The 16,205-nt window shown below is 34.1% G+C and overlaps 1 protein-coding gene across 4 annotated transcripts; it reads right to left on the minus strand.

Annotated features, from left to right (window-relative positions):
* Positions 1-891: 891 nt before the first annotated feature.
* On the minus strand, positions 892-12,852 carry LOC124444264. 4 transcript variants are annotated; one of them, XR_006947917.1, is made up of 6 exons: positions 12,377-12,851; positions 10,437-10,576; positions 4,300-4,423; positions 2,005-2,316; positions 1,509-1,914; positions 892-1,337 (listed from the first exon to the last, which is right to left on the minus strand). XR_006947917.1 is itself a non-coding variant. In XM_046994845.1 (4 exons), the coding sequence occupies exons 3-4, from the start codon at positions 9,685-9,687 to the stop codon at positions 6,646-6,648; spliced, it is 2,424 nt and encodes an 807-aa protein (XP_046850801.1). In that variant the 5' UTR covers positions 9,688-9,744; positions 10,437-10,576; positions 12,377-12,840; the 3' UTR covers positions 6,555-6,645. The 4 variants fall into 4 exon arrangements, 1 of the variants encoding a protein (XP_046850801.1); XR_006947919.1 differs by lacking the exon at positions 4,300-4,423 and having other exon boundaries at positions 12,377-12,852; XM_046994845.1 differs by lacking the exons at positions 892-1,337; positions 1,509-1,914; positions 2,005-2,316; positions 4,300-4,423 and adding exons at positions 6,555-8,873; positions 9,492-9,744 and having other exon boundaries at positions 12,377-12,840.
* Positions 12,853-16,205: the final 3,353 nt, after the last annotated feature.

Here is a 16,205-nt window from a genome sequence, read left to right on the forward strand (position 1 = left end):
TTCGTTTGAAATATACAAATAGCTACAGGGTGTATAAAAAAAGTATTCTCTTACAAAAAATTTTGCAAAAACGCGGACTAAGCAAAAACTTTTGTTTATTCCAAGTACTTTAACATTCTGCTACAGGTGGTAGCTAATGAAATTTAAATTTTTCAAAATGCCTGATGTTTTACCAGTGAAATACCTGCAGTTCAAAACAAAAAAATAATTATTGTCAAAATAAACCTAGTCAAAATATGGACTGTGTTGTACAAGCCATACCTAAATTTAAAGCAATTTGGGCACGTGCATGCCAATGCGAGACCTTTGAAACGAGGAAATTTTCGCCTTTCTGCATTTAACAGTAAGTTTTATTACGACATTTTTACCTTTGGGAATTGGCTTGCTAATTTCATATTGTATAAAAGGCATAAACAAAAAATTTCATATATTAAAGATCTCGCGTTGGACAGCGCTTGCCCCAAATTGCTTAAACTTTTGATGGCTTGTACAACACATACCAAATTGTTTTTCCGATGCGTATTTTGCGTGTGCAAGGTCTGTTTTAAAGAATTTTCAACAATGGTCCTTTCACTGATGAAAAATCTTGCATTTTTGAAAAATTTAACTTCCAGCTGTAACAGGTGTTAAAGTACTTTTTCTAATTCCAACCTGCGTCTTGTTTTAGAGAGGGGCCAAACTTGGCCCCAAAACGTAGCTGAAACATCCCCAGTTAAGCGGACCAATTTAGCCCCATAGCGAGCTATTTTGCCCCTTTTGTGTGAAATTCAGCTCTAGACAGAATAGCCAATTTAGCCCCATTATTTCATCAAATCGGCAATGGCTAAAAAGCAGCCCCTTGCCCTGGAAAGAAATGAAATTATTGAAAGCTTACAATAAACAAGACTCGTATAATATTCGTAAGCACATAAGTGCTTAACATCTTCATTAAAATACTTTACATGCACATATTTTCATCTCACTCAAATTAAACTTCACAAAAAAGGATTGAAATAAAACATAATCTATATAGCAATGTGCATTCATGATTAGTTGAACACAATTGATAACACTCCAACTGAACTTTTCACAGAAGATGGACACTTCTCTGGGATGATTCCCAATAATGCCATGTCAAGAAAGCTATAGACATTCTTGCCCTCAATGTATTTTATATTGTACATATAGTATGTGGCCAACAAAGCAACCAGAGCATCGCCAACCTTTTTGGTTGTTACATGGCACAAAACTATTCCTTCTGCCACCACATATATAATGTCACTTTGATAAAGGTCATCCACTACCAAAATACAAGGTTGAATTTGCGTACTTATTTTTTCATCAAGGAAAGCGCCATTCTACGATAAAAAGACAGCAGAAAATTTAGAAAATTAGCTTGAGACTGCACAATAAAATCTTAAGTGTCTACTTTCATTAGGGTTCACAAGTTACTTTTTGTTATGTGAGAAACAAAAATGAAGTAGTATGGTAATATTCATTTTATAGTAAAGATATAATGCCAGTTTTACCTTAACAACTTTGATAAAAGCTTCTTTAACATGAGGCGTCCTCCTACTGTTTGGCTGATTGAAGACAATTTGAGCGATTTTGATAGCTACTCTACCAGCACATTCGCCTAAAAAATAGCACACACTGCTACACAAATTTTGATCGAGAAACAACTGCTGATCCTTCTTAGTTTATTTTCTTCAAGAGAATTTCTGATGTGTATGAAGTTGATTATCAGCTGAAATAACTTCTTCAAGGATACCACTGTCAATAGCATTATGCATTTTGTTCAAGTCTTCTGAATGTTTACCACCATTTTTTCTCAGCATATGCCAACAGCCTGTGACGCCAGACTTTGTTGAAGTTTTCCTTTACCTGTGTAGCTACGTCTTTATTCCCCATAACTTTTGCAGATTCAGCCTTGATCTGTAGTAATAAAATATACAGCAGTTACCTATAAGCTTTGCTAAACTTATGTACGTATTTTATGGGATAAAAATACTACTAGCTACTAACGTATAGCAGATTTTTTAAAGGAGGGAACATTTCAACAGCTTCCACTATTCTTTTGACGTCTTCCAAGACAAGTGATCTCCTTGAAGCATAGCATGCAGCCATCAACTCCTGAATTTTTTCATGATCCTTTTTAGCTGACTGCCACTCCTTTTTTTATTTTTGATACCACTGCTGTAAGATCTTCACTTTCAGTCCAACAGTGACTGTTCTTTTTCTTTGTTGTTTTGCCTTTAGTTTGCGAGACATTGGTAAAACAGGCGTGTTAGATAATCTTCTTTGCAATCGGTTATAAATTTTCATCTCAATAGATCCCTATAAAAGAAAGCTTTCATTTAATAGTAGTAAAAGTGAAGTAAATTTATTTTTTATCACTTACAAAATAGAGACGCAAGCAGCCCATTACAACAAAAGCGCATATAACAAGGTGATAATGTAAATTTGCATCACATAGTTTCGATTAGGGGGTGGGATGGGAAGATGTGTCCACTTCTCTTCAAAATACTAAAGCCTAGTTAACATATAGTTGTATATAATTGTAGTAATTCTATCGGCATTGAAGGTTCATATCAATTATAAGTGTATGAGAACGCGCGTAGTAATTGTTGTAAGTAATTTAATCGCAAAAAATCTGGAGTTCAGTCAAATCAAAAGCAATTGTGATTAGAGATAAATGGAGGATGCCACTCTAATTGGTAAAATCTACGAATGTAATAAATATGTAACAGAATTTAACAAAAAAAGTCTGACATCCTTTGGCAACAAATACGTACTCACAGAAATCACATCCACTCTAGACAAGTAGTAACCTAAACCACACCCATGCTATTCCCAAACACACACCCCCTACGGAAAAAATCGTGAATACACATCCCTAATTTAGATTGTTGTGTTAGTAAGTTAGTCGCCCAGTTATTGATTTTAGCAGGCATGATTATAAGAAATTGAGGTGTGACGTCATTAAATGTATTGGTCATGACTGTTAGCAAAAAGAACGTGTGGTTTCTTTAACCGAGTCGCTGCTTTGCCATTGTTTTACGCCGGTGTGTGCTATTATTTCGTTATTGATCCTTTCGAGAATCTTTTTACTGATGATGCCAATCTCGGATTTTGTTGGATTGATGAGTCGCGATGTCGGGTTGTTGTTGAAGTTTGGTTTGTGGTCTTTTAGTGTGATGAAGCAATCTTTCTCGGCTAGAGCGTCGATTCTGCTTTGGAGCTTGAGGTCTTTCGCTATTGATCTTTCTTCCTTAATGATTTCGGTTTTTGCGTCTAGTGGAGGCTTCTTGTAGTTTTTGGTTATGTTACTTAGGAGGAGCTGTTGGTATGTGTCTGGATTAATGCGGTAAATGTTAGTTGTTTTATCGGCTGCCACAAATAGCATATTGTCTTTCTTGATTTTGTTCATATCTTGGCGTAGATTGTTTTGGAAGGTGGAGGTTGAATTTTGCAAGTTAGTATTCTGAACAAGTGATAACATTCTTTCCTCGAAGTCGCGCTGTTCGTTAATTGGTGGTGGTGATTTTGTGGTCTTAAATCCGAATGTCTCTTTTTGCGTCGGTGCGATGTTTGGGTTGAGGAAATGGTATGCCTTCCATCTCATGCGTTGCAGGAAGTTTTGAGTTTTATCAATCAGGCATCTCAGGTATACGTTTGGCTGTGCTATTGAGATGTTCTTCGTCGAGTATCCAAGTATATATATATATATACTTGTGACTAGTATGTAATCGTATGTTACTCGTATGTACTCGTATGTCAGTCGTATGTACTTGTATGTACTTGTATGTCACTCGTATGTACTCGTGTGGTGTTTTAGTCACGATCCGAAAAGGGCGGTAGTTTTTACAAAATATACCAGTGAAATATGCGGAGTGTTTTTATATTGTTTTTTTTATATATTATTTTTAGGAAAATAACTATTTCCTTTATCTGCGTTATAAATATAGTTTTTTTCTTTTAGAATTGGTAATAAAAGAATTTCTTGATTGAGATCTCGTGAAACAGTGTATTTTTTTACATCATTAACCCTCGATCGCCATTTTTGTTGAGTAAACAACGTAGGTCTTGTACGCAAAACAAGCTGTTTTCGTCGGTGTCAATGAATAAAAGCGTTATATATATGAGAAATGTCCTAAAATATTTCAAAGTATTTAAAAATATTTCAAACATTTTAAAATATTTCCCTGTTATGTCTAACTTGGGAGAAATTTTCCACATCATATCAAAATTTTAGCAATGTCTTCTTCTAGGTTTTCATAAAAAGCGTTATACTAACATATAAATATTTACAACAACTACCTTGAAATTTTTCAATGACTTCATTATCCACTCCATTCTTTTTCAATAACGTGGACAATTCAGAGGTGGTTAAATCATTAAATGAAGGCATTGCAAGAAGTTCGGTGCAAATGTTACGACTAGACTACAAAAAAGACCAGCAAGTAAGTGAAATGATCAATGAACTCTACAACAACTGGAAGGCTAACTCATTATAAACAAACCTAGACACTTGTTTGAAGCCACTTAGAAGTTGATTTGCCACTTCGCGTGTATCGCGCGTGGACTGTTTTATTTGCGTGACGGATTGTTTTGCAAAAACTGCTAACTTGGAAATAGAATGCTAGCCTAAATGTTTTATTATTTTCAAAACCGTTAGCAAAATTTGGTTATTAATGTGTTAAGATGCTTTGTGGACGTTCCAAGACATGTTTTGTATACGTAACCCTGTATTATATAAAACATAAAAGGGAGAACTTGCTTCGAAATATGAATTTCTCATTTGTCGTCGAAAGACCAAAAATTTAAGACAAAACTGATAACAGGTAGTCTGCATCTTTGAATGCTGTGCAAAATACACACAATCCACTTAATATAACATGTTTCATAACAATTTTATTGCTTTCAAAGTTAGACTTGCTTTGTAAGAATTTCACATGCTCTTTTTGTAATGTGTGAAAGTGATAATTTGAAATTTTGAATTGTGGGTGATTGTTGGTTCTTGTCATTTACTTCTCCCACTTCTTAAGAACTGGTGGAAGATTTTACATGCATTCATATTTGTGTATTGAGCATTTTATCAGCAAGTTCATGCTTATAAATAAATAGCCAAGTGTACACTATGACAAGTATTGCTAATATAGCCTGCTCTACATAAATGCAAAAAAGCAACCCTCATCTTCAGTGGTTTGAACCAGGGTTTTAAAATGATTATAAAGCAAGCAAAGCTATATCATGTATCAAAATTTTATAGTATATCATATTGAATATAAAATTAGTTTTTTCTTATAATACAGATAATGATAAATGTATATGTAATATATTAAATTTTAGGATGTGTGTTTAAAATGTTGTAAATGATGTTTCTGTTGCAGATTACAGTAACTAACAATCATACAGACAATGCTAATTTTTACCCTCAAGACTAGAGGGGCTTCCAACTGTGCAACCTTTGTAAAATACCTAGCATTCATTGATATGTCTGGCGAATGGATGCCCAGCTTTATTCAATATTTTCACTTTCATATAGTTCCATGAGCAACATTTTCAACTGAGAACCAGAGAGTCGTATAATTTTACCTGCAGAAGGCTGTTAGAAGGCTGTTCACGTATTTCAATGTAGAACATTGTAAATATGACGTCATCAAGACAGACATCAAGAATTATTTGCTTGTTCGTAGTTAACGTTGACCGATCAAAACTGACATTGCTTACATAGTGAATAATAGGTAATATTTCTTATCGGATGAACAGATTCCTGTATTTCTTGCCATCATTACTTTGATGTACACAATGCACCCTTTAGCGAGTTGATCATGTATAATGAACACAAGTTGAATGCCTTTCTTAAACGTGTGGTTTTCCACGATTTATTTGCTAGGACGATGAAGAGAAAGAAGATTTAAACATTAAGCCAACGGATAATTTGATCATTATTGGAAAGGTTGAGGACGAATTTAGCAACCTAGAAATATATGGTACGTTTTGAAAACATTGCTCTTGAAAGCGAAACTGTCCAAATTTCAATAATAGACGATAATATTAATAAAAGCGACTTCGATGTTGCTCTGAACGGCGTGTTTGTCGTGGCGAATGACAATTACGTCATTCTTTAAGTACCTATATCACCTATCGGATTTTTATATGTTTGTAAATGATGATCGTCCAGGTTAATAAAGTCCTGAGAAGGACTGTTTTTGTTGTTGTTGACTGACGTTTCGACAACCTTAGCGGTAGTCATCTTCAGAGTCAAAATGACTCTGTAGGCATGTATATATTGAGTTAGTTTTCTAAGTGTATTAGAGTTCATTGGCATGACCAGCATGATCGCTAGCTACGTCACTGCTTTCCTTAAGAAATTATTTTGTTTTGTTTTTGAAAATTATAATCTAACGACAGCTAGTTTTCTTAATTCGAACCAAGTTCCCTCAAAGCAACGCTTTATTTCATAATCATCATCAGACGTGTTTTGTTGTGGCTTGAGACTCCAAGTTTTCAAACAAACAAATAACTACAATATCGTATATAAATAATTTTATTTATTTCATTAATTACATATTTACAATCTTACGTAAAAACTTTTATTATATTTGATTTACTCACTATTTACAAGAATATATATATATAATATTGTTCATCTATGAATTTTTAGTCGCTTGTTTCATTACTCTTGAAACAGCAAAAAAATAATCTTCTAAAAAATCCCCTTCTTTTCTTCAACTTTCTGCCATTTGGTGGTGTTGTCAGTGAAAGATTGTCATGAAGTGATTCAGTAACATTTTCGTTCAGATTTCCACTTCTGATGCTATGGTGACAATTACCATCTTTGGAATATATCTGATTAATTTTGATTTCTTGAGCAGAATCATCAACTGAGGTGGATTTTGAATGCTTATCATGAACATTAAATAGAAGATCACTTTTAATTAAGCATTCACCTTGGTCAACATCATCTAGAGTAAGATGGGCTTGAATAATCTCGTTATCTCCAACAGTACTTGGGTCTTTTGTGATTTCACTAACAATAGTAGTTGGTAAGTCTTTGCTGATTTCATTATCAACTTGAGTAGGTAAGTCTTTGGTGATTTCACCAACAACTTGAGTAGGTAAGTCTTCAGTAATTTCACCAACAACTTGAGTAGGTAAGTCTTCAGTGATTTCACCAACAATTTGAGCAGGTAAGTCTTTGGTGATTTCAACATCAACTTGAGTAGGTAAGTCTTTGGTTATTTCACCAGCAACTAGAGTAGGTAAGTCTTCAGTAATTTCACCAACAACTTGAGTGGATACGTCTTTCGTGATTTCACCAACAACTTGAGTAGGTAAGTCTTCAGTGATTTCACCATCAACTTGAGTGGATAGGTCTTCAGTGATTTCACAAACAACTTGAGTAGGTAAGTCTTTGTTGATTTCAACATCAACTTGAGTAGGTAAGTCTTTGGTGATTTCACCATCAACTTGAGTGGATAGGTCTTCAGTGATTTCACCATCAACTTGAGTAGAGAAGTCTTCAGTGATTTCACCATCAACTAGAGTAGGTAAGTCTTCAGTGATTTCACCATCAACTTGAGTAGGTAAGTCTTTGGTGATTTCACCATCAACTTGAGTAGGTAAGTCTTCAGTGATTTCACCAACAACTTGAGTAGGTAAGTCTTCGGTGATTTCACCATCAACTTGAGTAGGTAAGTCTTTGGTAATTTCACACACAACTTCAGTAGACAAATGTTCAGTGGTTTTACGACCAACTTCAGTAGGTAAGACTTCAGTGATTTCACCAACACGTAGAGTAGATACGTCTTTTTTGATTTCACCAACAACTTGAGTAAATAAGTCTTTGGTGATTTCAACATCAACTTGAGTAGGTAAGTCTTTGGTTATTTCACCAGCAACTAGAGTAGGTAAGTCTTCAGTAATTTCACCAACAACTTGAGTGGATACGTCTTTCGTGATTTCACCAACAACTTGAGTAGGTAAGTCTTCAGTGATTTCACCATCAACTTGAGTGGATAGGTCTTCAGTGATTTCACAAACAACTTGAGTAGGTAAGTCTTTGTTGATTTCAACATCAACTTGAGTAGGTAAGTCTTTGGTGATTTCACCATCAACTTGAGTGGATAGGTCTTCAGTGATTTCACCATCAACTTGAGTAGAGAAGTCTTCAGTGATTTCACCATCAACTAGAGTAGGTAAGTCTTCAGTGATTTCACCATCAACTTGAGTAGGTAAGTCTTTGGTGATTTCACCATCAACTTGAGTAGGTAAGTCTTCGGTGATTTCACCAACAACTTGAGTAGGTAAGTCTTCGGTGATTTCACCATCAACTTGAGTAGGTAAGTCTTTGGTAATTTCACACACAACTTCAGTAGACAAATGTTCAGTGGTTTTACGACCAACTTCAGTAGGTAAGACTTCAGTGATTTCACCAACACGTAGAGTAGATACGTCTTTTTTGATTTCACCAACAACTTGAGTAAATAAGTCTTTGGTGATTTTACCATCATCAACAGGATGCTGAGTTAGGAAAATATGCTTACCACCATCTACTGTTTGTGTTTGAATGTCTCCACCACCAACAGTAAGTTGATCTGGCTCATCATCATCATCATCACCAAGCACAACCGAGTTCTCAACAAAGTCCTTCAATGCAATATTGACCAACTCAACCTGCTTTAGCATTTCATCAACAACTTCGGCAACTATTTCATCATACACGATTGAAATGGCGTTTTCAGTGGCTTGTTGTTGAATGACAGCCGTGGTTTCTTCAATGGACTTGTTAACTGTTGTTGCTTCATTTTGTTCAACTTTAACTGAACTTTCGTCAACAGTTGTTCCAACGCCAAAGTCTTCACAGCATAATGCTAAATATTCAACTTCTAAAAGAAAATGAAATGAACAAAAGTGAGCAAATTCCCGTTTTCAAAAGCTTTTCATTGAGCGAAGGAAATCTTTAATTTTTATTGAAAAAGTTTTTCGCCATAAAGACGAACATTTTGATTGATATTTTTCGCCGTGTGAGCTAGCGAATCATCTTTGAATTGAAAATCTAAGATCATCCATGAATATTTTTTTCACACAATAATTCGCCGTCTTCTTCCACACGTTTTTAAAGATTTTGTTTTTTGTTTTGATTTGAAATAACTCTTTGAACATTCAAATCTGTCATTTAAAGTTTTGAATTCCAATTCTCGATAAATGTTTTATTGTAACCTAGCAACACTAAAAATTTGCATAATTTTACGCAAATTATGCATAATCCACATCAACTAATCTCGCCCAATCCCGCCTCACTTAATCTAATTCCATGGTCGCAATCTTGGGTCTCATGAAGTCGTTGCATAGCAACAAGCCAATTATAATTTTCCCAATCATGGTCGCGTGGCAACAAATTAATTAAAGGGTCCAAGTTTCTTAGCAACCCAAATAAACAAAAAAATTTTTTACTACTACGAAAAAAAAATTTCTCAAAAATCAAAAGATATTTTGGAGAGTACCTGCACTCTGGTCGTAAAATGATCTTTTGAGCAGTTCAATACGACGTTTTGCAACAGAGGCCCTTTTTTTTGCCATGTCCAAAATTTCTTCCATATTCTTCGCTGATCCGTAATGACCAGTGGCCACGAGTTGTTCAACAACTTTTAATGAAGTTTCTTCGTAATGAAGGATGTCGTTTAATTGAACATTATCCATTGCAATATATTTTAGTTCGCTAATGAAGTAATTTTCACTTTTTTCAGCAGTACGAATCTGTGCACAAAGCAAGTCAATCGCAAATGACGATGAATTGATGACATCACATAGCTTTATACCAGAGGGTGCGCAAAGGATTGTGGGCCATAAATGACACGCGAAAAAACCAGGAAACCTGCTTAAAAACCGGTTTTGATTGATGTCCCAATCCCCAATTTCCTGCAACATCCTACATTTTTTCTAAACCTTTTTGCAAAATGGAGAAAAAACTACCATTTTCTTATTTTTTCTTGTCCGAAGAACGAAGATTTATTAATGTATCACGTCTTTCAGGAAATTATAGTTTAATCCAACATCGAAACGCTGTCGCTCTCAAACAACGACGCGTCTTCTGTTTTTATGCAGAACTTGTTACTTGTTTTAAGAAATTTTAATGAAGGAATATCCATCGTAAAAATATCAATGGTTTCGAATATTTTCATGGTGTAATTTGATTAAGTGTCGGCTCAAAATCAGAAAAATTAGCTAAACATCTTTCCATAGTCAAAAGATGGTTATCACTTTAATACAGGCGAAACAAAATAGCTGAGCTTCGCGATCACAAATGGTTGAAAATAGATTTGTGTCAAAACTGAAAAAAGTGTGTTTCACAATCAAAATATCAACTATATAAATCGTGTTTTTTTTTGAGACAATTTCATTTCTTTGATAAAAACAATATATTTATGTTGATGAAAGTTACAACTTACTTTGATCGTGTCTCTTGCCTATAATCACAAGACTTCGAAGTGAACGAATTTTCAATAAGTTCTTTGATAAAAACTTTACATTTCTTTACACTTGTAAATCATACAGATGTTGCTTGACACTCATCTGGAAGGATTACTTACTAAAATAAAACAAATTGTACAGAATTTCGCGCAATGTTGGGTTGATTTCTTTATAATAATTTTATATTAAAAACAATAACAGTGGCTGTCTTGAATTGTGAATGTTATTGCTGAAAATTGACTTTCAATTGGGATCAGTCGCATCCTATCATCACGAAAACTGGTTAAATGTTCTTTCTATAAACTTGGTTCACCATTACTACACATATAATGGTTACAGTAACATTATTACCTCTACAACACATGAGTAGTTCAATACTACAGTTATTTCTACACATATAAAGGTTATAGAAACATTATTACCTCTACAACACATGAGTAGTTCAATACTACAGTTATTTCTACACATATAAAGGTTATAGAAACACTTATTACCTCTACAAAACATGAGGAGTTCAATACTACAGTTATTATTACACATATAAAGGTTATAGAAACACTTATTACCTCTACAAAACATGAGGAGTTCAATACTACAGTTATTTCTACACATATATAAGTTATTATTTAAAAATTAAAGACTTAATTCATCATATTTTGAAGCCCAACAAACCATATACCTTCCCTAACTAAAAATTGTAAGTCTTTTACGTTTAAATTGTTGAACAAGACAGAGTCGAAAATTTAATCAATAAATAAGAAATTTACTTTTCTTCAGTGGCGTAGCTAGCAAAAATGTTTGGTCATGCTCTCTTACAGCCTCGCAAGGTGCCACTGTGGTTGGCACCAAGCAAGAAAATTTTTAAAATTCAGACCGTCAACGACCCCAAAACAACAACATTTACCCAACCAGTTGATATTTAAGTAACACTTGAAATCTACGAAAAAAGTTTTTAAAAAACAATATTCAATATCTACCTTAACTAAAATTAGTACTACACAAAGTAATTCACTCTTGCTCTTTAAGATTACAAACAATTCTATATGTTGACAAACTATGTAACTTTTATGATGGGGAAGGCAAACTAACAATTAAATAAAAAATGAATAAAAGAAAGTTTATTGTCTGAACAGGAGTTAGATTATTAGGTAGTTTTTAGATAATGAAATAAATAAAAAAAAATGAATCTTTCTGACATTTATCATGCAGCATTAATGATATGAGCTTTATAACACCATCTTGTATCACCAGGATAAGAAAACTTAATTACTCATGAGGGAAGTAAGAAAAGCCTTTTCTTTGGAGTATTGTTTCGAAAAAATTGGAAAGCAAAAACATTAACAAAGAAAACATTCACAAGTAAAATTGAGGTTGCAGTTTGCCACAATACAAGACTAAGGTTATGGACAGCACAATGAACAACATGAGCAAACTCAAGATATGTAAAAAGAGTTTATTGGTTGTCTTGACAAGATAGTCAAATTTTAAAAGTGATGGTTAATTCACTTTTCCAACTGATAGCTGCAAATCTAAGCCGCTTTTCAATGATACTTCTCATCTTATTCATGTGAATAATACTTAATTGCTTTTTAGTAGAAACATCAATTGTTTCATTTAAGCTGAATAATCACAAAGAGCAATCATCTATCGTCTTCAAAATTTTATCTTCTCTGATCAAATCAAGTCAACAAATCAAATCATTTAACATGTCTGGTGACACATTAGCAGAACATGCATCCAATCAAGCCTATGATGCAAATACCTTCTCAAGACAAAATCAATTATAGCAAAGCTCTCAAGAAGCTCTTTAAAATTCTCTATTTATGCTATCATTTGATTAGTCATGACCAATACAATTATATCTGTTCGAATATAAAACAGCAGTTAATCTTCTGAGGATTGCTCTATTTTCCCTTACCTCTTTCATTTTATTTTAAAGTTGAATGTCTTTACGTTGTGATTGTAACATAAGAGAGTTAACACCAAGCCAGAGCCAAAGTCTTTGCACTTAGTGAAGTATCATTACAAGTTTAAAAGTTTACAAAGTTACAAGTTACCATGTACGAATTGGTCTCGAGTTTCTTAAATTTAATCGTCCATGACGTGAAGAGAAATCCTCGAATCCCATGAACAATAGGCCGGGCCAGCAAAATCACTGGCCTTACGATGCTATCTTGACTTCGCTCTTCCATAAAGACTATCTTTCTTTGTGTATCAACTCTCTCGAAAGCTTCGAACACACAATGTTGATTACAATTTCGGCATCGGCCTTTTGTTTACGATGATAGCCAGAGTAGCCAGATTATCAAGCAAAAAAAAGCTTTCACGCAAATAACCGATGATATCTGCTTCATCAGCATATGGATTAAAAAGATAGTACGTAGTGTTTTGTAATGTTTTGAATGTACACGAACTACAAACATGAATCTCGCACATAAAAAAAATTACTCGCGGGATTAAGTTTCGTCATACCTTTAAAAATCAGCATGACCCAGTGAACTCTACACAATGAACTCCATAACAACTGGAAGGCTAACTTGGACGCCATCTTTGAAGCCTGCATGAGCGACGCCATTGAGGGTATGAAGGCGAAATACATCACTTTGAAATTGCCGGATTTTTTGCAAAAAACAGTGGTCTTCGAGCCAGCTTAATGTCTAAAAACCTTAAACAATGTTTGGACTTTAATATAAAACAAGTTTGAGCAACATTTGTGCATGTTTAAGCTTCTTTTTAGAAGGATGAAAGGCGAACTTTGTTTTGGCACGTGAAAACATGCCTTATAACTTGAATACAAAACTGACACCCCTCGTTTTTTCTCATTAGAAAGATGTAAAAACACTTGTCTATCTTTATAATATTGTTTGAATTTTTGAAAATGAAGCTGTCAGGGCAAAAAACGCTGTTTTTCGGTAATTTTCGTGTTTCCGAGCAAAATTAGCTCGCCCCAGTCCTTTTTGAAAGTTCAGAGCGTATACAATAAGAAAAACACTTTGCAAAATATTTCAAAAAGTTAGCAAAAAAATATTTTGAGTTCGTTTTAAAAAAACTGTTATGCCATATTATAGTGTTATTATTAATTGCACCATTAAAGAGTCAAAAGGGTCAATACCCACAAAAAAAGACAAAAACACAATTGACACTCCATATTTATAACTTTTGAAACACTTAAGTAAAAATTGTACTGTAATACAAGTATGAAAAAGATTATTAGCCTAATATTATAGAATCATCATATATTTTCACAAATATGACCAAACATTTAAACACACATACTAAAATTTAATATATTACATTTACATTTATCATCATCTGTATTACAAGAAAAAACTAATTTTATATTCAATATGATATACTATAAAATTTTGATACATTGATACATGATATAGCTTTGATTGCTTTATAATCATTTTAAAACCCTAGTTCAAACCACTGAAGATGAGGGTTGCTTTTTGGCATTTATGTAGAGCAGGTTATATTAGCAATACTTGTCATGTTGTACACTTGGCTATTTATTTATAAGCATGAACTTGCTGATAAAATGCTCAATACAGAAATATGAATGCAAGTCAAATCTTCCACCAGTTCTTAAGAAGTGGGAGAAGTAAATGACAAGAACCAACAATCACCCACAATTCAAAATTTCAAATTATCACTTTCACACATTACAAAAAGAGCATGTGAAATTCTTACAAAGCAAGTCTAACTTTGAAAGCAATAAAATTGTTATGAAACATGTTATGTTAAGTGGATTGGGTGTATTTTGCACAGCATTCAAAGATACAGACTACCTGTTATTAGTTTTATCTTAAATTTTTGGTCTTTCGACGACAAATGAGAAATTCATATTTCGAAGCAAGTTCTCCCTTTTATGTTTTATATAATACAGCGTTACGTATACAAAACATGTCTTGGAACGTTCACAATGCATCTTAACACATTAATAACCAAATTTTGCAAACGGTTTTGAAAAAAATAAAGCATTTAGGCTAGCATTCTATTTCCAAGTTAGCAGTTTTTGCAAAACAATTCGTCACGCAAATGAAACAGTCCACGCGAGATACACGCGAAGCGGCAAATCAGCTTCTATGTGGCTTCAAACAAGTCTAGGTTTGTTTTTAATGAGTTAGCCTTCCAGTTGTTGTAGAGTTCATTGCGTCGTTTTCGCGCCTAAAATTTCAAAATACCAACAAAACCAGACACGAGACAGATATGGTCAAAAGCCATCAAAACTCTTTTAAAAAGAATCGAAAATGCACTGTGATTGATTCAATTTGATTCAATTATTTTATTTACAAATAAAAGTACAAATGATAAAAATAAAATAAGTAATACTATAATATTTTACTGATGCAATAATTTGAAATACTGTGATGAGCAGCATATTTCTAGTGAAAATGCTGGATTGCTGGAGGGCTTGGTTTTTCTGACTGAGCTACATCGCCAAAACCTTGGTTATAGTGCAATAAGTACAGCACGCTCAGCACTATCATCTATCTTAGTGCTGAATAATGACCTCACGTTTGGGGAGCACCATTTGGTATTACGTTTTCTTAAACGTATCTTTGAGTTGAAACCGTCATTACCACGTTACACGCATGTTTGGAATGTGGGCGTAAAGTTTAGATATTTTCAATCCACCGATTACCCTCACGTCTTGAGTCTCGAAGATCTGACTAAAAAACTAACATTTTACTTGCTTTAATAAGAGCACAAAGGTGCCAAACCCTAGCAAAATTAGACATTTCTCATTTGCAAGACATGCCTCATAAAATAGTTTTCCATATCCGTGACAAGCTAAAAACAATTAGACCAGGTAAATATATGACACCTACAAAAATTCTGTCATACCCGGAAGATGAAAAATTGTGTCCAGTTGCACACATTAGAGAGTACATTAACAAAACCAAAGATCTACGCCACCACCATCAGTTTCTTGTAAGCTATCATAAACCACATGACGCCGTCACCAATGCCACGACTAGTCGTTAGGTCAAGACTACTCTAGCTAATGCAGGAATTGACACTAGAACATTTTCAGCTCATAGTAGCGTGCTGCATCTACCTCTTCAGGTTTATGGTCAGGTATACCCCTAAAAGATGTACTACGTGTGAGGGGTGGTCCAATGCCACGACGTTTGCCCGACATTATAACAAACCAATCGATGTAAACTTTAGCCACGCATTATTAAGTCAATATGTAAATAAATAATCTCTGTCCCCGTTCTTCACTAAGGTTTTTCAAAAATATATTCAACATTACCGTGACGACTAGTGTTACGACAAGAGAGTACGGCATGGCTAATCAATCACTGGTGCTTACAGCTTTGAAATCTTATGTTAATCCGTAGTGACGTAGACTAATGACAGAACATAATTTAAAAATTAAACGAGACTTAACTTTAAGTCGAAGTTTGATTGTACTTCTTTCTTGTCATCAGTCAGGAACGAAGGATTAACATGCCCACCCTGGGAGGAATTAACCTGCCCGTTCTCCTTCGTTCCATGCGCGCGTGCTTCTCATGTTACTCCTTCGTTCCTGACTGATGACAAGAAAGAATTAAAATCAAACTTCGACTTAAAGGTAAGTCTCGTTTAATTTTTAAACTATGTTCTGTTTGATTGGAATGTCACAGGTACCGGAATTTTTCACAAGAATGACATGATTACGATGCCGAGTGGTAGAATTTTTTATTGCTTGAAAATGAAAAAAAAACAATACTTGTAGAATATTTCAAGTGCGCAAG

The sequence above is a fragment of the Xenia sp. Carnegie-2017 genome, unplaced genomic scaffold, assembly GCF_021976095.1.
Source record: "Xenia sp. Carnegie-2017 unplaced genomic scaffold, XeniaSp_v1 HiC_scaffold_21, whole genome shotgun sequence".
NCBI classification, from domain to species: domain Eukaryota; kingdom Metazoa; phylum Cnidaria; class Anthozoa; order Malacalcyonacea; family Xeniidae; genus Xenia; species Xenia sp. Carnegie-2017.